At 39.4% G+C, this 22,116-nt stretch overlaps 2 protein-coding genes across 7 annotated transcripts in view; one reads left to right on the top strand and one right to left on the bottom strand.

Annotated features, from left to right (window-relative positions):
* TMOD3 (tropomodulin 3) overlaps nucleotides 1-20,600 on the top strand; it is a 104,608-nt gene extending 84,008 nt beyond the window's left edge. For 4 of the 6 annotated variants that reach the window (XM_089907218.1, XM_022579500.3, XM_089907217.1 and 1 more), the window contains exons 4-10: nucleotides 2-124; nucleotides 1,426-1,515; nucleotides 5,166-5,296; nucleotides 7,028-7,135; nucleotides 10,597-10,740; nucleotides 12,549-12,693; nucleotides 17,565-20,600. In XM_089907218.1, coding sequence (XP_089763344.1) covers nucleotides 2-124; nucleotides 1,426-1,515; nucleotides 5,166-5,296; nucleotides 7,028-7,135; nucleotides 10,597-10,740; nucleotides 12,549-12,693; nucleotides 17,565-17,599 — 776 coding nt within the window. In that variant the 3' untranslated portion in view covers nucleotides 17,600-20,600. Of the gene's footprint in view, nucleotide 1; nucleotides 125-1,425; nucleotides 1,516-5,165; nucleotides 5,297-7,027; nucleotides 7,136-10,596; nucleotides 10,741-12,548; nucleotides 12,694-15,564; nucleotides 15,654-17,564 lie in introns of all 6 variants that reach the window. The other 2 variants (XR_016392102.1, XM_022579502.3) reach the window with 2 other exon arrangements.
* Nucleotides 5,163-22,116, bottom strand: part of LOC111177621 (RNA polymerase-associated protein LEO1-like) — a 32,848-nt gene continuing 15,894 nt past the window's right edge. Inside the window, exon 10 of the mRNA XM_022579504.2 lies at nucleotides 5,163-20,499. The gene's annotated coding sequence lies outside the window, so the exon portion shown is untranslated. The remainder of the gene's footprint in view (nucleotides 20,500-22,116) is intronic.

Genomic DNA, 22,116 nt, shown 5'->3' with positions numbered 1-22,116 from the left:
GGGAAAATATTTATCCCTAAGCAGAAACCTGTACAGACTTTTACAGAAGAAAAAGTATCTCTTGATCCAGAACTAGAAGAAGCTTTGACAAGTGCTTCTGATACAGAATTGTGTGATCTCGCAGGTATCTCCTAAAAAATTAATTTGTGAATGGTGTAGAGGGGAGGAAAATACCAGCACACACCTTATACACACTATACAAATACTTGCTTTGCCCAGCAGAGCACTGTTGAATAAGTAACCGTACATTTGGCTTTGTTTTTTACACTGTAAATCTGACATAAAGGATTTAGTTTCTTTAAATTCTCTTAATGGTGAAATTTTTATATTAATGGAATTTATTGATTATTGGATGTCTTTTCCCATGTTGCCATCTTTGAAAGTCTTTATAAAAATCTTTCATCAGCTGGTGGTCAGCTAGAAGCTGTCTCCAGGGTCTACTGCTATCCCATTTTATTAGAATACCCAGAAACGGGTAACTGGAAATTAGATAAAATAGTCAGTCCTGAGCTATACTCACCACTTTCCCAACTTTTCTGAAGATATATGGAACATTCCAAACCTCCCTGTGATTTTCATCATTACCAGTTTCTTATCTGGACCAGTATCTGCCCCCAGCTGCCTCCACCCACACCCATTTTTCTAGATAGAAAAATATGACACATGGGGAGAGGTTAGTACCAAATAACTTTAAGAACTAACATGTTTTAAAGGAGCAGTGATGGTTCTTTGGGAAGGACCCAGGGAAGGGACAGTCAAGGTGTGGTACCACAGCTAGAGCAGGTATCTTATTCCTTGGGGCGGGCTGAGGGCTAATGGATTTATAAATGGTACATTCATCAGAGCGGAATGGGCCAGAGGCATACTGTAGCTTCTGCCTTATTTGTGCAAAAGGCCATCAAAAACCAAATCTATTTCTCCTCCTAAGTGTCATTTTTGAGGGATGCTACTTTAATCTTAAATATGAGAATTCAACCATACTTTTAGTATTCTACTCTTAGCTAAAATACAAATGTAAATTAATATGAGAGTTAAGGTTAAGTTGAAAAATCTGCCTTTTATCGCATTATGTTTGGAGAAACCCTCTGAGGATGAACAGCAACAATAGATCATTTCCATTTTCTCTCTTGGCCACCAGATGGAGCTAAGCATAGACTTAGGTTTAGGGTTAAGCTGGCTCCAGCCGTGTCTAAATTCAGAAATGTGGGGAGAAATTACAAGGGTATTGATAAGAAAGAGATTGTAGGTGGTTTTTAATCATGTTTTCTCTCTTTTTTTTTTAGCTATGAAATGTGTATTTAATTGAGTAGGAAAAAGCCCAGAGAGTGTTAAAATCGTTGATAGAAATTTGGGAGCATAAAATTAATTCTTTATGTTTAAAATTGATGGACATAAAAAAATAATTTTCTTTTTCTATATTTATAGCTATTCTTGGGATGCACAATTTGATAACGAATACACAGTTCTGCAATATAGTGGGAAGTAGTAATGGTGTCGACCAAGAACATTTTTCAAGTGAGTAATTATAATGCTTTGTGAATTCCAATCCTTTGTTAATTATGTTTTGTTTTCTCCATGTAATAGCTTCAGTATTTGCATACCAAATGTTATGCATATGTACTTGAAACCTAAGATTCCAGTTAGATGGTATTGACCTAGAAAACCATTGAGAATAGAATATTATTTTATGCTTAATGTGTCAGCAAATGTAATAGGAACTACTCTCACCTCACTAAATAATACTAATGGTAAACGCTATAAAAACTAGTCAAACTTGGCTTTTACTGACATTTTGTTTTCAGTGTTCCTGATTTTCAAGAAACCCCCAACAGTGCTGACAAAGAAAGTATATTATAAAATCAGATTCAGGGGAAAGCAAAGAACTATTCAGCCCCTAAACCTTTTAGTCTGACGCAAAGTATTAGATAACCTGAAGCAAAGCTTTTTAAAAAATTTATTTATAAGACATCTTAAAATCACCAAAGTTGGGCTTCCCTGGTGGCGCAGTGGTTGAGAGTCCGCCTGCCGATGCAGGGGACACGGGTTCGTGCCCCGGTCCGGGAAGATCCCACATGCCGTGAAGCAGCTGGGCCCGTGAGCCATGGTCGCTGAGCCTGTTTCTCCGCAACGGGAGAGGCCACAACATTGAGAGGCCCATGAACCGCAAAAAAAAAAAATCACCAAAGTCATGCCTATTTTGTAATAAATTTAAACAAGACCTGAGGGCACAAGGTAAGCAGTAGAAGTGTCTCTATTCACAGCCGTCATGCCTCCTACTCCCTGTACCCTACCTCCACCCCCTCCCTAACTGTTAACAATTGGGAATATATCCTTCCAGACTTTGTATTATGCTTATATAAACTTACATATGTATACGTGCTATACACGAATTGTCTTTTCTTTTCTTACAAAATTGGGATCATACTAGAAATATTTCTTGTCCCTGAATTTTTCAATAATAATACTGTTGGCTGATGTTTTTGAATGCTTACCATGGGCCATGTTCTTCTGTGCACAGCTCTTGAATGTAAATTGTTCTCAATCCTCACAACAGTTCTACAAAACAAGTATTATTATTATCTTTAACATGCCTTTGGAGGAGCTGAGGTTTTAAAATGATTAAGTAACTAGCTTCAATATCCCACGAAATCGGTGTTGAGGATTTTAATCCATGCTATATAGTATATCACTTAGCAATATATCACATTTCCTAGTTAGTACATACAGACTTACCTCATTCAAACATCTGTATAACATTCCATTTTATGAATGTTCTATAATTGGCCATTCCCCTATTTTTTTTACTTTCTATTGTAGAAATGTTCAAGCATACATTATAGAAGAGGGAATAATATATCCATCGTCCAGCTTCAGCTGTTTTTCACATTATGCCAGCTGGGTTTCATCCACCGTCTGCCTCCCTCCCACCCCTTCTACTCTTTTTCCTGGAATATTTTAAAGCAAATCCTGTTTGTTTGTATTACTTCACCCATGAATATTTCCATATGTGTCTCTCACAAAGGCTTTTCTTGTAACATAACCACAATGCCATTATCAAGCTTAAAGATTACCAGCAATTCCTTCATATCATCTAATACCCAGTCCATGTTCAGATTTCCCATTTTCTCTCAAAAACGTCATTTCACAGCTGGTTTGTTCAAATCAGGATCAAGATAAGGGTCACATATTGCATTTGGTTGTCGTTTGGTTTAAGTTCCTCTTAATTTCTTAAGAGTTCTCCTCCTCAGCTTCTTTCCCACTTTCTTCATGGCATTTATCCCTTGAAGAAACTGTGTTGTCATGTAGAATTTTCCACATTCTGGATTTGGCTGATTGCAACCTTGTGGTATCATTTTACTTGTTTCTCTCTACCTCCTGTGTTTCTGTAAACTGTTGTTTTCTAGAAGCTTGATCAAATTCAGGTGCAGTTTTTAATTTTTTTTGGCAAGAATGCTTCCTGGGTGATGATTGAATCACATTAGGAAGTATATCAAGTCTGGTCATTCCTCTTTGGGGAATGTGTTAAGATTGATCAGTGGACTCAAATTTTGGCAACCTGATCCATCCAATTAAAGTTCCCCATGAACCTTTCTTAATGGTTTCCACATCCTGTTGACTGGATCCATTATTTCATTATAGAGCAAGGCTCTTTATACGCATTCTGCAGAGAACCAAAAGGAATTTTTTGGTTGTAGAAAATTTAGAATTGAGGAAGAGCTCATTGAATTTTCCATTCAGTAAGGAAGATTTTCTCCAGTCCCCTTGATCTACCATGTTGAAGAAGACTGCCTTGCTGATCTTTCAACTGTCCTCAGGAAATTAATTTTCAGACTTTTGTCTGAGCTGATCTCTTCAGGATGCTGTGTGTAGGAGGGTGTCTCTGTGTGTGTGTGTGTGTGTGTGTGATATTTGAAAAGAACAAGGTACTCTTAGAGGGAATTTATTGGATGAGTAAGCAGTATACTTTGTCTTAAGGTGAGTTTTGCTCCTAAAAGCTAGAGGAGGGCAGCAGGGAATAACTAAGCCAGACAATGACCCTGTCAGTCTTTCCATGTCACTTGCTCTTAATGTTGTGGTCATTCTCGTCTTCAAGAATCTGATGCTCTAGGTGTTCTCCCCAGAAAATATATCCATAAAAGTTTTATCTGTTATAGGTGTTCATGGACCTCCACACATACCTCAGAGCGCATTTACATCTCACTAGAGGGTTCAAGGCTTCTGGGTCCTCTTTCAGTTTTGAATAGCTGTATTCTGGCCATGTGTGTGGGTATAAATGGTGAAGGACTGGGCTGTAGGATGAAGGAGGGCAGGGAATTCCTGTCTCAGTAGTTCTTCTATGCACCATTACCTTTCTCTGTCTCCCCATTCCCTGTTTCTACTCTTCTTCCTGATAAGAGTCCTCTGCCCTTTCCCATTGCGTAGTACTCCCCACAGGAGGAACAGGCAGTGTGTCCTTCTGTCAACTCACTCTTTGTGGAGGCTGTGTTTGTTCATGTCTCTGATTCTTACTGCCTTTGAATTAATTACTAGTCAAACCTCAGAGAAACTGATGAGTTGTTAGATTTTGTCATATGAGAACTTTATCTTGAACATTGCTAAAAATGAATGGGATCACCAGCTTGTGTCATCAACTATATTTTCATGGTAAAGATATCTTGTAATACACCGAGGCAAGAGGCAGTGAAAATACTCATTTTTGAAGGCTGATACACTGCAAACAAATTAAATGAATTATGTTTGGTATTTATATTCAGTAAAATTTTATTTCAGTGCTTTATGTGGGAGCACATAAAGGATCTTTTAGAAATTTGGGGAGGGCTTCCCTGGTGGCACAGTGGTTGAGAGTCCACCTGCCAATGCAGGGGACGTGGGTTCGTGCCCCGGTCTGGGAAGATCCCACATGCCGCGGAGCAGCTGGGCCCGTGAGCCATGGCCGCTGAGCCTGCGCATCCGGAGCCTGTGCTCCGCAACGGGAGAGGCCACAAGAGTGAGAGGCCCACGTACCGCAAAAAAAAAAAAAAAAAGAAATTTGGGGAAAGAAACTTATAAATTTGTTCTACTGAATATGTTTGTGTATGTGTGCTGTGTGTTTCCAAGTTAATCTATGCATTCACTGTAATAGCATCAACCAGTTACACTCTTGCTCTTTTCATTTGTTGCTACAGATGTGGTAAAAGGTGAAAAGATTCTTCCAGTATTTGATGAGCCCCCAAATCCAACCAATGTTGAAGAGAGTTTACAGAGAATTAAAGAAAATGATGTTCGTCTTGTTGAAGTTAATTTGAATAACATAAAGGTAGGTGTGATAAGCAAACAAAAAGTTGTTTTGAATTGCTTTGCGTCAGTTGGATCTAGGATGAGAGCTGGGCAGTTTTGATATAGTCTAATCCTTTCTACTTAATAGTAAAGTTTTTACTTCTAGTAGTATACTAACGTAGATTCCTTCGATTTTAGAAGTTAAAGTATTATAGTATTTTTCTGATTTACTTTTTAAAGCCTATTACATAGAAATATAAACTCTACTGACTGTCAGAGTATACCTCTCGGGCTTCCAAAGTACTGCCCACTTTTAGGAGCATTTTAGCCTTTCAGGTTTTGCTTTTTTAATCAGCTCTCTTGAGCTGTAAGGTATATATAGTGAAATTCTCCCTTTCTAGTGTGCAGTTCTATGAGTTAAAGCAAATGGATATAGTTGTACAACTACCACCACAGTCAGGTGTAGAACATGTCACAACCCTGTGTCATCATTCCCTGCCACCAGCTCTAGCACCTGACAACCAGGGATCTGTTTCCTTTCCCTATCGTTCTGCCTTCTCCAGAATTTCATATAAATGGAACTATATAGTGTGTAGCCGTTGAGTCTGGTTTCTTTCACTTCACACAGTACATTTGAGACTCGTCCATGCTGTTGTGTGTCTCAGTGGTTTGCTCCTTTGTGTTGTAGAGCAGCATTCCTTTGTCTGGATGTGCTGCAGTTTGTGTGTCCGTTCACCAGTTGATAGACATATGAGTTGCTTCCAGTTTGGGATGATTATAAATAAAGCCACTATACACATTCACATACAGGTTTTTGTGTGAATGTATGTTTTCATTTCTCTTGAGTAAACACCTAGAATTGGGCTTTGTGGGATCTCACTGGGATTTTTAAAATGCAACTCTTCCTTGGAGTAAAGAAAGAAGAAATGAGTTAGGAGGGCACAGGGATAATTAATTACCAAAGAGTAAAACTCAGATGATCTCAACGTATTAGCCATTGTATAATAGCTTCATTACAGATTCCTCATTTTAAATCTTAATATATCTGAATTGGAGGAAGGGAGAACATGTGGAAATTACAAGAACCTAGGGAATAAGACCTCTGTGCTCTTTTTGTGGGTGTTCCTTCCTGTGAGTGGAGGGGGAAAAGCCTTGGGGAAAGCTAATATCCCTAGTTGATCACTAGTCTTATTTTTAAAAAAAATTCAGTTCAATTCAGTGTATGTCTGTCTCTAAATCAATAGTAACAATCTGAAAATAGGCAGGCTACAGGAAATTGAAGTCTTGGTACCAAGGGGAAAGATCAGTGTCTCCTAAAACTATGTCTTTCCTCATTTCAAGAAATGTAGAGTTAATCTCTCTTAACACCTTGCAGCTTGAGTGACTGAAAACAGTTGTCATCTGCCTCAGGGATCATCATAAGTAGATTCCCACATCTTTCTCTTTGTAGAAAAGTGGATCCACTTTGAGTACTCAAGGGCTGACTTCTCATAATACAAATAATTAAAAAGAATTTCTTTAACCTCAGTGCTAGAGAAACAGTGATGTATGCTCTGCTCTATGCCAACAGTTTGTACCATAATAGAGAAATCAAAGAAGTAAGAAGGAGGCTGAGTTGTTTGTTTTCAGTTGTAGACCAGCGGTTGTATGTTACATAATTTCTGAATACATTTTAATGCAAAAAAGAAAGTACAGATGTATTTGATTAATGTTAAGACTGAATTTCCTGAAACCTAAAATGTAATAATGTTTCACATTTTTGTCTTTCAAGAATATCCCAATTCCAACCCTAAAAGATTTTGCAAAGGCTTTGGAAACCAACACACACGTGAAATATTTCAGTCTTGCAGCCACCCGAAGCAATGACCCCGTTGCTGTTGTAAGTAAGCTAACTACTAATAATATCGAAATTATGGCTGTGTACAGGGCATGTTACAAAGGTGCTTAAACTGATTTTATGAACAAGATTTACTCTCTTTTAATTCAACTATACTTCAATAAAAAATAAATTTAAAAACTAAAATAATTTTTTAATGTAGTTTCAGAACTGTGTTTTAAGATCAACTGTTAGTAACCATGATGTGCAACAATCAATAAAAGCAAATATCAGTAAAAAAAATAAAATTTACTTTTTCAATTGATGTTTACTATTAGGCAATACATTATTTACTACCATTTTATGTTTACTTTTTTCGGTATTTCCTTTCTATGAAATTTTTTAAACATAAATGGAGTCATGCAGTGTAGGCTGTTCTGCAACTTAATTTTTCACTTAACCGTGTATCTCAGAGATCTTTTCATATCAACATATAAAGTTATACATCATTCTTTTAACACCTGCAGAGGGTTCCATTTATGGATGTATAGTGTTGAATTTTTATCAAATGCCTTTTCTGTGTCTGTTGAGGTGATCATGTGGTTTTATTCATGTGGTCCTTTATTCAGTTAATATGGTATATTACATTGATTGTTTTAATAATTATTTTATTTATTTTTTTATTTTTGGCTGCATTGGGTCTTCGTTGCTGTGCATGGGCTTTCTCTAGTTGTGGCGAGTGGGGGCTACTCTTCAGTGCGGTGCGCAGGCTTCTATTGCAGTGGCTTCTCTTGTTGTGGAGCACGGGCTCTAGGCACGTGGGCTCAGTAGTTGTGGCTCGCGGGCTCTAGAACGCAGGCTCAGTAGTTGTGGCGCACAGGCTTAGTTGCTCTGCGGCATGTGGAATCTTCCTGGACCAGGGATCGAACCTGTGTCCCCTGCATTGGCAGGCGGAGTCTTAACCACTGCACCACCAGGGAAGTCCCACATTGATTAACTTTGTTTTGTTTTTGCGGTACACGGGCCTCTCACTGTTGTGGCCTCTCCCGCTGTGGAGCACAGGCTCCAGATGCGCAGGCTCAGCGGCCATGGCTCACGGGCCCAGCCGCTCCGCGGCATGTGGGATCTTCCCGGACCGGGGCACGAACCCATGTCCCCTGCACTGGCAGGTGGACTCTCAACCGCTGCGCCACCAGGGAAGCCCCTGATTAATTTTTATGTTAAATCAACGTTGCATTTCTGGGGTAAATCCCACTTGATCAGGGTATAAACCCTTTTCTTCTTGGCTTTGAGGATAGCACTCCCTTTGATTCTCCTCCTACCTCTCTGGTCCCTACACTGGTTCCTCCTCATCTCCCCAACATCTAAACATCTAAAGGGCTCAGAGCTCAGTTCTAGTCCTCCTTCTTTTCTCTATCTGCACTCACTTTCTGGGTGATCTCATTGTTTCATTGCTATATATTATCTATGCATGCTGATGACTCCCAATATTATTATCTCCAGTTGACACCTCTCCCCTCAACTCCAAACCCATGTCCAGCTACTGCTTAACAGCTTTACTTGTATATCTAACAGACGTCTCAAACCCAAGTCCCAAACCAAACTCCTGACTTCCGTCCCATACCTGCCTCTCTCACACTCTTTCCTATCTCACTAAATGGCAACTTCATTCTTTCATTTGCTCAAGTCAAAAAAATAAAATAACAATAATAATAATGGAGTGATCCTTGACTTCCCTTTCTCACAACTTTAAATGTATATCCAGCTGTGTCTTCAAATATTTCCTGTATATCCAACCACGTCCCACCATTTTCACAGCTACCACCCTGGTCCAAGCCACTGACTTCTCTCACCTGGATTATCCTAATTGAGCTGCCTGCTTCATCTCTATACACAGCATCAGAAGTGACTCTTAAAACTTAAATGTTCTCATTCCTGTACTCAGAACCCTCCAGCAGTTCTCTGTCTCACCAAGTAAAAATCAGAATCTTTCAGTGGCCTAATGAGGCCTTACATGAGCAGACCTCATCTCCCCTCTTGCTGTTTCTTTCATTCTGCTCCAGCCATACAGCCTCCTTGCTCTGCCTCAAACATGCCGTGCATGCTCCCAGCTGAGAGCCTTTACACTTGTTCCTCCTGCCTAGAACTTTCTCCCTGAAGATATTCCACGTAATTTTACTTCATCACTTAAATTATTTCAGTCCTTGCTCAGATGTCACCTTCCAGGTGAGGCCTTTCCTGACCCCCGTATATAAAACAGCAACCCCACTCCTACCCCCAGCACTCCCCATCCACCCTGCTATGCCTTTTTTCCTCCTCTATAGCCCTTTTTACCATCTGACATTACATTTTGCTTACTTACTGTATGGGCCCCCCACTAAAATGTAAGTTCCATCAGGTAGAGACTTGTATGTTTTATTTCTGAATTTACAGAACAGTACTTATCAAAAATAGGCCATTGTAATATTTTAATAAATGTGTGTACAGATAGATGGATAAGGGATTTGCTCCAAGTCACACAGCCAGTCGTTGCTATTAGGATGTTCAAGTGTGTAGATATCTGTCCCCAGTTCTTTCTAGTATCACTGCGCAGTATTGCCTTTTCTTTAACTTGACTTTAATTTTAAGCTTGATCTTACCCATATTCTCTGGAGTTTGGCCTTTCTTTTGACGCCTCTGCAGGGCTTTGTAAATAAACTCACACTCCTCTTCTTCCTCCTCCCCGCTCCCTTCTGCTCACTTACAGGCTTTGTTAATTAATCAGTATAGCACTTATTAAGCACTGGGTCAAATTCCTAGCACTGCCATATCCTGTGAGAAATGTCACGGAAGCAGATGGAAAATATACCGTTCTTTGAATATTTAGTTAGCCCCTTCTCCATAGTTTTTGTGCTCTCTCAGTTCCAGTCATCTGTGATCTTTTCTGGCCTTCTGCCTTAGGCAGTCCTTTTGGTCCCTGCCTTGGAAATTAGTCCATAATTTACCCTCATTTGGGCTTCACAGTAACCCAGCTGCAGCAGGACGCAAGTAAGAAAAGATGTTCGAAAGAGAAATTGAGGGGACTTCCCTGGCGGTCCAGCGGTTAATACTCTGCGCTCCCACTGCAGGGGGGTGTGGGTTTGATCCCTGGTCAGGGAACTACGATCCTGAATGCTGTGCGGTGCCGGCAAAGGGAAATAAAAAAGCAAAGAGACATTGATGAAGTTACTTCTACACAGAGACTCAGAGAAAGTATGAGAGACGCAGGAGAAAGAAGCATGAAGTGGAAGTAGGAATGAATAGCAGTAGAGAATGTTACCGATGGGGAATTACACATGACAAAAAAAAATCTAAAGTCTGTGACCAAGTGCATGTGAAAATAGATACATGTGAGACCTGTGAGGTGTAGTGTGTCAAGCTAAAACAATCTAATAAGAAACATTAAAGCAGTTGTATTGATTTGTGTATTTGTTTCAGGCTTGTTCAGTGTTTATTTACTAGGTGCTGTCAAACTGTAATCTCCAAATATTTTCTTTAATTTCCAGGCATTTGCAGAGATGCTAAGAGTGAACAAAAGTTTGAAGAGCTTAAATATGGAGTCCAACTTTATTACAGGAGCTGGGATTCTAGCACTGATTGATGCTTTGAGAGATAATGAAACCCTGGCTGAGCTGAAAATCGACAATCAGGTCGGTGATGTACAGCAGCAGCTTTGAGGAAACTACAGCCCACACTCTGTGCAGGGCTTAGGGACTCAGGAGGTGGGTGGGAGGAGGGCTTTCAGGGAACCCTTCGGAAGGTGGTCCTGAAAAGGGATGAGAGAACATTTGGGGCATCCAGAATATTAACTTAATGTATAGAAAGGTATACAAGCAACTCTCCCTGGCTGGTCTTAAGAGAATTTAGATGGCTGGCTGTTTTGGACTGGAATAATTCTTACAGGTGACAGTCCATCCTCAAATTTTTCAGCTCTTCAGTGGCAAGATCCACATAATAGAATTTTTGCATCTGTAGCATGTCAGTCCCAGACACAGTAGGTGAACAGAATAGGCTCAGTGAAAAACAGAAAACTCCAGTACCCAGGTTACCCAGAGACACATAACTCCTATGCAGCCACATTCAGTGCTGACACTGTAAGATAATGCTGGGTCACCCATGCCAGATGCACTTTTCTTTAAAGAAGCAGAGAAATATACATGTTAGAGGTGTTTCCATACAGAGTGGTAATGAACTAAAAATAAAACAACATTACACATTTGACTAAAACACTTCAGTCTATTTTATTTGAAAAATAACTTGTTATTTTAAAAAAATATGTGGTAAATGACTCCCTTAATCCTTCAAAGTAAGTAAATTTTGTAGATTATGAAGGTAGAAAGAAGAGTTATATCTTAAAATTTAACCAGAATGCTATTTAATCAATGTTTCCAATTTTTTATTGAGATATAATTCACTTACCATAAAATTTACTTTTAAAGTATACAATTAAATGGTTTTTAGTATACTCATAGAGTTGTGCAACCATCACCACTGTCTAACTCCAGAACATCTTCATCGCCCCCAAAAGAAACTCCACACCCATCAGCAGTCACTTCCTAGTCGCCCTGCCCACCAACCCCTGGCAACCACGTATCTACTTTCTGTCTCTATGCATTTGCCTATTTTGGACAGTTCGTATCAATGGAGTTATGTAATATGTGACCTTTTGTGTCTTCCTTCTTTCACTTAGCAAAATGTTAAGGAGGTTTATTCATGTTGTAGCATATATCAGTACCTGTTCCTTTTTATGGCTGAATAATCTATTATACTAGGGTTGTTTCCACTTTTCGAATTGTACAGATATGCTGCTGTGAACATTCATGTACAGATTCTTATATGAATATATGTTTTCACTTCTCATGGGTATATACCTAGGAGTGGAAATGCTGAGTCATACGGTAACTCTGTGTTTAACCTTTTGAGAAATAGCCGAATTGTTTTCCATAACAGTTGTACCATTTTACATTCCTGCCAGCACGCCTAAAGCTCCCAATTCTTCCATATCCTTGCTAACACTTACTATCGTCTTTTTTTTTTTTTGCGGTACGCGGGCCTCTCACTGTTACGGCCTCTCCCGTTGCGGAGCACAGGCTCCGGACGCGCAGGCTCAGCGGCCATGGCTCACGGGCCCAGCCGCTCCGCGGCATGTGGGATCCTCCCGGACTGGGGCACGAACCCGTGTCCCCTGCATCGGCAGGCTGACTCTCAACCACTGCACCACCAGGGAAGCCCCTATTGTCTGTCTTTTTGATTATAGTCATCCTAGTGGGTATGAAGTGGTCTCTCACTGTAATAATCCACATTTTTTTGATGTCTGTATGATCATACACTAAACTTACATTTTTGTTTCTCTTATGTATGGTGTAAGACTTGGGAAAATTTTTAAGGAATCAGCATGTACCTGAAAAAGTATTTTGATTAGCTCATTAATACTATTCTCTATTTTCAATTATTCCAGAGGCAGCAGTTGGGGACGGCTGTAGAATTGGAAATGGCCAAGATGCTTGAGGAAAATACCAATATCCTTAAATTTGGGTATCAGTTTACGCAGCAGGGACCCCGAACCAGGGCAGCTAATGCTATAACAAAAAATAATGACTTAGGTAAGACATATTCGGTGTGAAACTGAATTTCTGAATTGTATCATTAAGCTAATGTATTGGAGGGACTTTTTTTAAAATACATTTTTATACAGGAAGATTATTTGGCTTTTGTTTCTAAAATCCACACAGTCCTTTATAAAACTCACTGAATTATAGTTCAGTTTAAATGAGGTCGTAGTGCTTATAGGTTAGTGGGTGACAACCTATTTCACAGCTTTTAGTGAAATAGTTTTCTATAACAAACATTATAAAAAATGCTTCCCTAAAAAATATTTTGTTCTCAATTACAAGTCACCTCTTGGAGTTAGTAAAACAAAGATTTCAATGTTATAGGAAAGTTTTGCCCTTTTGATCAAAGGCCTAGATATAAATTCAGTTTTATATGGTAAAATATAAAATATAGTTTTTAAAAAAAAATTATTTATTATCCATTTGGTTGCTTCGGGTCTCAGTTGCAGCAGGAGGGCTCCTTAGCTGCGGCTTGCTGGCCTCCCAGCTCCCAGTTGCAGCACGAGGGCTCCTTAGTTGAGGCATGTGGGCTCCCCAGTTGCGGCTTGTGGGCTCCCCAGCTGCAGCTCGCTGGTTCCTTGGTTGTGGCATGCGAACTCCTAGCTGCAGCATGCATGTGGGATCCACTTTCCGGACCAGTGATTGAACCCGGGCCCCCTGCATTGGGAGCGTGGAGTCCCAAGCACTGTGCCACCAGGGAAGTCCCTAAAATAGTTTTAACCTGAGTTTTAAGTTTGGTGTTTGTCATTGAAATACTTTAAAAAATGCATTTAGACAAGAATTAAAATAATACTTCTTAAAGCGAGTCACATTTCACCGTTATGCAGTTCTTTTAGGCTTTGGCCATATTTGAGTTTGCAGTTTTTTAAAGATTTCTGGAGCAGAACTACAGCCTCATTCCTTTAATCCAGATCACTGTGAAAAGTATTAGTTCAAACCCTTTCTGTCCTTTGATGACTGTAGTTTCCCATGGAAGATTTTAGCGTCTTGCTTTTTAAAAGAGAAATTTGGTGTGTTTTGGTGTATTGTTGATTTTAGATGTAGTTTGCAAGGTCATGCTAATATTTTAGTGTTGCTTCATTCGTTGGCTTCTATTTTTTTTTCCTTCAGGAATTTAATTTTGCTTTTTAGAGCAGTGTTTCTCAAGTCTAACTGAACTTCATAAATAGAGAACCTTAAGAACGTATACATTGTTGGCTCTAAAAAGTTAGTTTTTTACTTACTAGGTTATACTTCATTGTAATAGCCTATTTTCAAAGACTTTAAGCTTTTGGAGGTCAGGGGCCATGTGTATCTGGTGAATTCACAACTTTCTTTAAAACCATGTGTGACAATAGTAGGTACTTAACATTTATTAAGTAAAAAAAAGTAGTAGAATTTGAATCCTGGTTAAAGTTGAAATTTCTGGTAGCTAAGCAGCTATAAACTTAAGCCAGAAGTGTCTCCATTCTTCCTTTCCTCAGAAACCACCTTAGCTGTCCCAGGATCCCACCGACGTATTTGTAGCCCTAGCCATGTCTGTCAGCTATGCCCCTCCCCGAGGAGGCGGTGCCGGCGAGCAGCAGGGTGAGAGTCTGCACGCGCACATCCCTGCATGTGAAAGGGACGCCAGCCTTTCAGGGCCTCAGCAGTTGTGCTCTTCTGCGAGCCTGTTATGGCAGGTGCTTTGCCCACATCTTTCTAAGAAAAGAGGGCCTAATGTTAGAGCAAGGAAGATTTTGGCAGATGGAAGGTGAGGGGAGCAGATGAAAACAGTTCCCTCGGCTGCTTTACGTCAACACTGAGCGGTCGAGGAGCTGCTGTGCATAGGCGTGTGTAATAGAGGATGAGGAGACCGTGTAGAAGAAGGTGCAGTCTGACACGAAGCAGAGGTGAGAAACGGCACACAGCTGTGTGCTGGCAGCTCTCTAGACAAGCTGCCCGCCCTCCCCATGCTGTTCACTCTGATCCAAACCAGATCTTCAGACATGGGTCTTAGGCATGAAATGAGAATAAGGACATTCCTGGAGTGAGGAATTGCATGAATAAAAGCTCAGATTTGGGAGTAAGCAAGTTATTTATATGCTGAAGACAGCCTGCAGATTTTGAGAAGTGACTCTCATAACAGGATGCAGGATCCAGAATAAACTTTCAACAAGCACTTGCTATTTGAAGCTAACAGAATAAAAAAAAATATTTCAGCGGATTAAGAGGGAATGCTGATAGAAGGCACTAAAACTATGTGGTAAGGAACTTAGATTCCTTTGGACTTTACATGGAGGCATTTGAGAGCCATTATAAGCCACTGAGTGCATGATTAAAATGATACTTCAAAAACACTATTCTTATTACTCTTCTGGAGATAGAGATGAAATGAGATTAGTTAGGATTTATTGGCAATTGACTAATCATGAAGTATCGAGAACGTATATTAGTGGAGTGGATTTTGGAAAGAAATTGCCAAAGAATTGTTAATAGGGCCGAATTTATTAGTCTTTCATCCACAGGATGAACCGAAGAATTGCTGAGGTAACAAGTGGGCACAAAGTGAGGAAGAGGGGTCGGAAGTGCTCTTTGCCCGCCTCCCTCTGCTGTGCTGTGTCACAGCAACAGCAGCCGGCCCTCCATCCACCCTCAGCTGGATTTGTTTCTTAGCCCTGCACTTTGATCTCTGCCTGTGGATCAAGGTGGCAAGCCTAAAGACCGTCTTCTTACTTGCATTCTAGTATGCGGTAACTGGACAGAGATATTGGAGCACAAGACTTGAAACTTGTACAGCATCAAAGGGGCATATAGTTTTTCTTCACCTTGCAAATGGGGCTACATCAGAGCTTTAGTGTTCTGATTTTGATACTGTCTTTCCCTCTCTCATTGTTTTCTTAGTCTCAACTTTTCATTGAAATAATCCTACCTACTCGCCATCTCTTCAGCTAAGGAGTATCACGGCTATAACAGCAAAGAGGTTATATGGTGTACGTGCAATATTCGATTGAACTTTGTCTCACGTTACTACCTTTACACTAGCTAACTACATAATTAATTTTCTGTACTTTTTTGGTTTGTTCCATCTGTCCTGTTGATCTTGTTTATAATGTGCATTTTTTTAATAACATGCTTTTTAACATCTGAAATGGTCTGCCAATAACATCCAAACACTACTGCAATTCAGAATTTTCTTGGAAATGTTCTACCCTAAAGAATTATGTGCTTTGCCTTTCAGATATATCCATGTTCTTCAGAGATCCATATACATGAATTAAGTTTGTATTTGAGGACTCAGTTCTCCATTTGATTTCTTCCCTAATATTTCAGTAAATACATGAAACTTGTTCATTAACATGGACTGAAATTAGAGTTGGGGTGCACCTAGTTAAATAAGTATAAAAATGTTCATGGGGACCTGATACTTCAGTCCTCCTGGTTTTTATTTTCTGGACAAGCTTTTATGTGCATCACTTGACTGTCCAGTCTCATCTCTTGAAGGCCAGTGAACAGAAGCCAGCAGTCAGAACAGCATGAGAGCACAGAATTCGTAGCCTGGCCGGGAGGCCAGTGCACCTGTTAGCTTTTCATTCCTCTGTTAAAACAGCCAATTCAGGCTGAACAAAGGCAGGTGTCTTCCTACTTGCTTCCATAGAAGAGAGTATAGAAATTAACAGACCAACAATGTAACTTAAACAGAGGAACTTACTGGTTAGAGTATCAAAACCAATTATGTATACATGCAAATCCTCTAGCTTTATAAAAGCTAATTGACTTTCCTCATCCCGAAAAGATGGCTGACCTCAGGACCATCCCGTGACCCCACTGTGGTGGGTGACGAGGCTGAGTACCTTCACTGAATGTTTTCTATATTAACACTACACTAAGCAGACTCCACTCGCACAGCCGTGAGGTACAGGTATCATTATCCCCTGTTACAGAGGATGAGTTGGGGCTCAGAGAGGTTACCTTACTTGCCAAAGAGCAAACCACAAAAAGCAACAGATTCCCACTCTTGCTGACTCCAGAACCTGTGTTCGTTTTCCTCTCTAAATAGGAGTTGCCACAATGCTGAGGAGCCCTGACCTGGTGGCTCTCAGCAAATATTCTCTGGTAGCTGACAGGTGAGAGTGAAGGTAGCAAGACCCTGATGCTGAAGACTTTGCCCTGCTGCTAGTGAGCACAGCCAGTCGGCTCAGGGTCACCAGCCCGGGAGGAGGCTGGGGGTCCTCAGATGTGCACCTTCGTTTACTCCATTAACTGGACTAGCTGACCAACCGCTGTGGCTGCCCAAGTTTATGGTAGCGAGATGTGACATCACCACATTACCAGGGTCTAAGATCTTCATTACTTTGCATTTGTTGTTTTCTCAGAGCCCTGAAGTGGCTCATTTTGTAGGAGATAAGAGAAGGAAAATTTGGAGAGCAGTAGCAGCAAGTCACTTACCTTTGAAACGGATAATACTATTTTTGGTATGTTCTTGCACAAACTGAGGAATTAATCAGAAGAGCATGCAAATAGTTACGTTTAATACTTTCTAATCCCAGCTGCCTGAATGTCATTTCAAAATTTAATACAGTAGGTTATTAATCATTTTTTAATGGAGGTATAAATTTTAATACACAAATGAGACAGGCACAGTGACTTGAAGGTGACTGCCGACCATTCTGTTGTAGATTTCTAATGTTACTGCAGTGTAAGCACCGCGGAGCTTAGCCCCTCAGTTCGTAACAGGTAAGTAACCATGGTGAAGGATGTGAGTTTTTTATTTTAATGGCCGTCTGAACTACAAATGGACAATCCATTTTTGTACAACTCTAACTGGATCACACAGAAACTTGTCACAAGCAAATTAACACTGTACAAACTAACAGGGATTTCTAACATTCTTTTTCTCATAGTTCGCAAGAGACGAGTTGAAGGAGACCACCAGTAAGTCTGCCAACATGTAATCTTCGGAAGACTTCGAAAGTTTGCCAAGGGCCCGTGTTGTGATATCAGATGTAAAATTTTCCTCGGGAGAAGGGAAAAGACTGGAAATTTTTTTTTTTTTTAACTACATGTATCTTTTATCTAGTTTAAGTTGTTACCAGTTTCAGATTGTAAATCACTAGTAGGTGATATTTTGTATTCTAAAGCATTATTTCTACTTTCTGCTAAAATCAGTTTTAATTTAGCTTAATTAAATGGTTTATGATGAGTCTTGGGTTAAAAAAATACAATTATAAAAAAGTTTAGGAAGTCATTTATGTAGAATAATATGAACATTCTAAGGACCAATCTTTTTTTAAGTCAGAAAGGGACATTGCTGATGTCAGAATTGTTGTTGCACCTCTTAGGTACAAGGAACTTCAAAGCTTTCCTTATTCCATGGAAAGGAGACTTTTCCAAGTTTCAGAACACATGAACTCGGCAAGAGTATGGTTTTTGCTTCTATCAAGAAAGAGAAATGCCAGCATTATAAAACAGATGACTCAAAACCTGGTCATCTGTTTTGGAGTCAAAGCAGATCTCTAGGAGAGAGGAAGCAGTCTCCTGTACGTTCCATGGCACTGCACCTGTCCAAGGTGTCTCAGCAACACCTACAGTTTCTTTCAACAAAGTCATCAGCTTAGCCAGGTTACACACTTTGTTTAAAAGTATAGTTAGGTCTAAGTTCATTACCGTTTTTCATTGTAATAATGTGGGCATTATTAAATTTTTGTGAAAGCTCATAGTAAAAAAAAAAGCATCTGAGTAGGAAAGCTATTTTTTTCTTCCCTGTAAAAGGCATATAGCCAACTCTCAGTTATTTAGGGTAGAAGCAAAAAGAAAGCTGTTGTTAAACACATGAAATCAAAGTTAATAAATGGTGGAGATTAAGTCTGAGGAGCATGCAAAACGGTCCTTTAAATTGATGGTTACTGATGGTAAATTAGAAACTGGCCTGGGTGTAAATTAAGAGCTGCACAGGATAGTGAGACGCTCCTACATGCAACACGGAATTGTCTGAATGGTATATAATCACCACTCACTACAGATTTTCCCAACCAATAAGGAAAATGGCTGTTAGATAAATCTAACTTTTATTATCTGTGTCCTTTCATCTTGTACTTTTTGGTCTACACTGTATAAAAGCAATTTCTCATAACACAAGCTGTCTTCCTATCCTTCAAAGTATTAAGGTGAACAGTTAAACGGTGGTCCTGTGGTGGGAAGACTACTCCAGATCCAATAGTATGATAGACAATTTGGGCCTGCATTCATGTCCTATTTCAGGGCAGCCCTGGAGCAGGAGATGGCAGAGGCGTTATAGCTGCAGACGACAGGGGCAAAGGAGTCTGAGCAGTCCTGGCCTTGACAATTCAGGCCTGGGTGTATCACTTACAGGGAGATTTTTCTAAAGGAGGAATCTCCTTCCAGAATAGGGGAGAGGTCTATTGTTAATTTTTTTAAACTTCTTGAAATAGAATTATAAAATGTCTGCTCCTTTGTCTTGGGTTGGACAGTTTATCTAATGAGCTAGGCAGCTCCTTGCATGCTACAGTAATAAGCCTTCTTAACAGGCAAAAGCTTTCCTCATGAGGACTGAGTGTGTGTTTTTTTGGAATCAGTATCCATTGTTTGAAAGGGGCCAAAGACTGGCTTTGCACTGTACTGCTATTCCCTTTCAGTTATAGGGTGCTGGAGGTTTTTCCAAGTTAGCAAGTCAGTCAAGCTCACTCTCGCTCGCTCTCTCCCTCTCTCCTTTCATAAATGACTTTGGAAATGCACTTGGTTTTAGAGACTGCACAGTTCCAGCAGGGTGGGGAGTCAGCATGGAGCAGCTGTGCAGAGCTACCAGTACACTTTTAGCAAGGCTTCCTTGCTTGCCCCGGCCCTGTCAGTCAGTCAGTAAATTGCTAAGTATGTTACCCTTTCCTCCCCAAAGCTTTTTTTTAAATATAGGTAGGTGGGCCCCACCTAAAATTGTGTGTTATACTTGGGGTAATATCTTTTCCACTTATTATTTATCAAAGTATGAAGAAGTTGAGTGTTTTCCTTGTACCATTCCAGTTCTGAGCTACAATAGTTCATTATATAATTGAAGAAAAGATTTCTTAATAAATAAGGGTGAACATTCATCTGATTAAATGCAGAAAATCTTTCAAGAATTGTAATGACAAGGGAGAAAACTGATGTTTACTTTGATCTTTAAAAATTTGGCACCTCTTACCCTTTTAGTGACTTTCAGTATTTCTGTATTTCTCTAAAATTTTTTGTAACAGATTGGAGTTGTGAAATACTCTTGATTTTTAAACCAAAGATTTTCTAAGACTAAGTTTTTATAGTGTAACCAATGTAAGCTTATCTGGTTACCTAAGCAAAGACTATTCTTTGCATTTTTAAATTGCTGTTTTTTAAAAAGCTTTTAATTTCCCATTTTATAAAATTTTATATTCATATTGGAAGTTCTAATTCTTCCAGTTTGTCTGCATGAAATTGTATGTATTAAAAATCAATATTAATAATATTGATATTATTAAAATGGATTTTGGTGCTGTACACTTGGAGCTAAAGCCTAGTAGAAGTCTAATTCATAGGTGAAATACATTTTCTAATGGTGCGGTGCCTGTCGTTTAAGAGACCAAATAAACATTTTGTGTTTAAAAAATTAGCAGATTGTTAGAGATCTTAAGGAGAATTACATCTTGATTGTTAAACTGCAGATTCTCGTTATTTGAATGAAATAATCCATATACTTGCTTTGTACAGTAGGTGTCCTCTGGAAAAGTTACATGTATAGAGCTTTGTATATTGTTTTTCCGTTGACAGCATCTGATATTTTTTCATTTAAAAAGGGGAGTCCATGGTATACTGAAAATTATAAAAGAAAAAATGTTTTGATAAAATGTTAGTCATGTTCTATTGTACATTATACTTAACCCTTGCTACCATTAAAATAAGATTAAATAATTCATGAGGTTTCATAAAATCTTTAAATTTTCGCTCTGTGGTCCCAGGACTGCCTCACTTTTTCCTTATAAAATCAGGAATCACTGTTACCTCCCAGCAGATACAAGGATCACTGTTTTTCTAGAGTCCATAGCAATTTCCGTTCTCTGTAAGTTCAGTACTGTCCAGTTTTGCTCCTTCATTTCAAATGCCAGTTCACTTAAAAAATTTTTTTTCTAGTTTTATTGAGATAATTGACATATAACATTGTATGAGTTTAAGGTGTACGACATAATGATTTGATATATGCACATACTGCAAAATGATTACCACGATAAGTTTAGTTAAACATCACCTCACGTAGTTTTAAAAAATGTTTTTCCTTGTGATGAGAACTTTTAAGATCTATTCTCTTAGCAACTTTCAAATATGTAATACAGTATAACTGTCATAACTATGCTGTACATTAGTCATAGGACATTCTATTATAACTGGAAGTTTGTACCACTTGACCACCTTCACACATTTCACCCACTCCCCGTGCCCCACCTCCGGCAACCACCACTCTGCTTGTTGTATCTATGAATTTAGTTTTTTTAGATTCTGATACGTGAGATGATACAATATTTATTTGTCTTTCTCTCTGACTTATTTAGCATAATGCCCTCAATTTTCGAACAGTATTAACTAAAGACATGGCACCCACAAGAACCAAGCAAATTGGATGTGTCAGAGCACCTCCTATCAAGGGGCGTGAGTTCTTCAGTCTAAACATCTATAGAACCATCTTTTCCATCAGCTCCCACTGAACATTAATGTTTCTGGCTGTTTCTCCCCATACGACAGTTAATGTTTCTAGCTACTTCTCAGTCAAAGGAACTCTTCACAAATTTTTAAATTGAGAAAATTATATTTACAACAAGCAAAGATTTTTATATTCTTATGTCATTTTTTTCTTTTTGCGGTATGCGGGCCTCTCAGTGTTGTGGCCTCTCCCGTTGCGGAGCACAGGCTCCGGACGCGCAGGCTCAGCGGCCATGGCTCACGGGCCCAGCCGCTCTGCGGCATGTGGGATCTTCCCGGACCGGGGCACAAACCCGTGTTCCCTGCATTGGCAGCGGACTCTCAACCACTGCGCCACCAGGGAAGCCCCTTATGTCATTTTAATGTCATTCTTTCTTATGTCATATTGATTTTTCTGCATTATAATTTAGTTCCGTAAGTCTTTCCCTATAAAAACTGAAAAAATTGGAAATTTTTTTATAATAAAACATTTATAACAGTTTGTTAATGCTGAACTCTAACCTGCAGTCTGATCATTCAGAGGAGCCAATCTTGTCAACCATTACCAAGTATTTTAGACAGCCTTCATTGACATATAAAGACTTCTTTTACTTAGGACATTTGCTCTAGTGGCTAGATAAGAATAGATTGTAACACTGTGAAACACCACCAGCCATGTCTTGTTAGCATTGTTCAAGTTCCTACACTTTTAAGATAAACTCCCATGGAGTCTACATATGTGAGGCTTAACTTCCT

This window comes from Delphinapterus leucas, chromosome 2 (assembly GCF_059928025.1).
Source record: "Delphinapterus leucas isolate spDelLeu-1000000601 "Yukka" chromosome 2, BTC_Dleu_Yukka2, whole genome shotgun sequence".
NCBI lineage: Eukaryota > Metazoa > Chordata > Mammalia > Artiodactyla > Monodontidae > Delphinapterus > Delphinapterus leucas.
The sequence above is the reverse complement of the archived record's forward strand: the minus strand, read 5'-3'. Positions and strand labels throughout refer to the sequence as shown.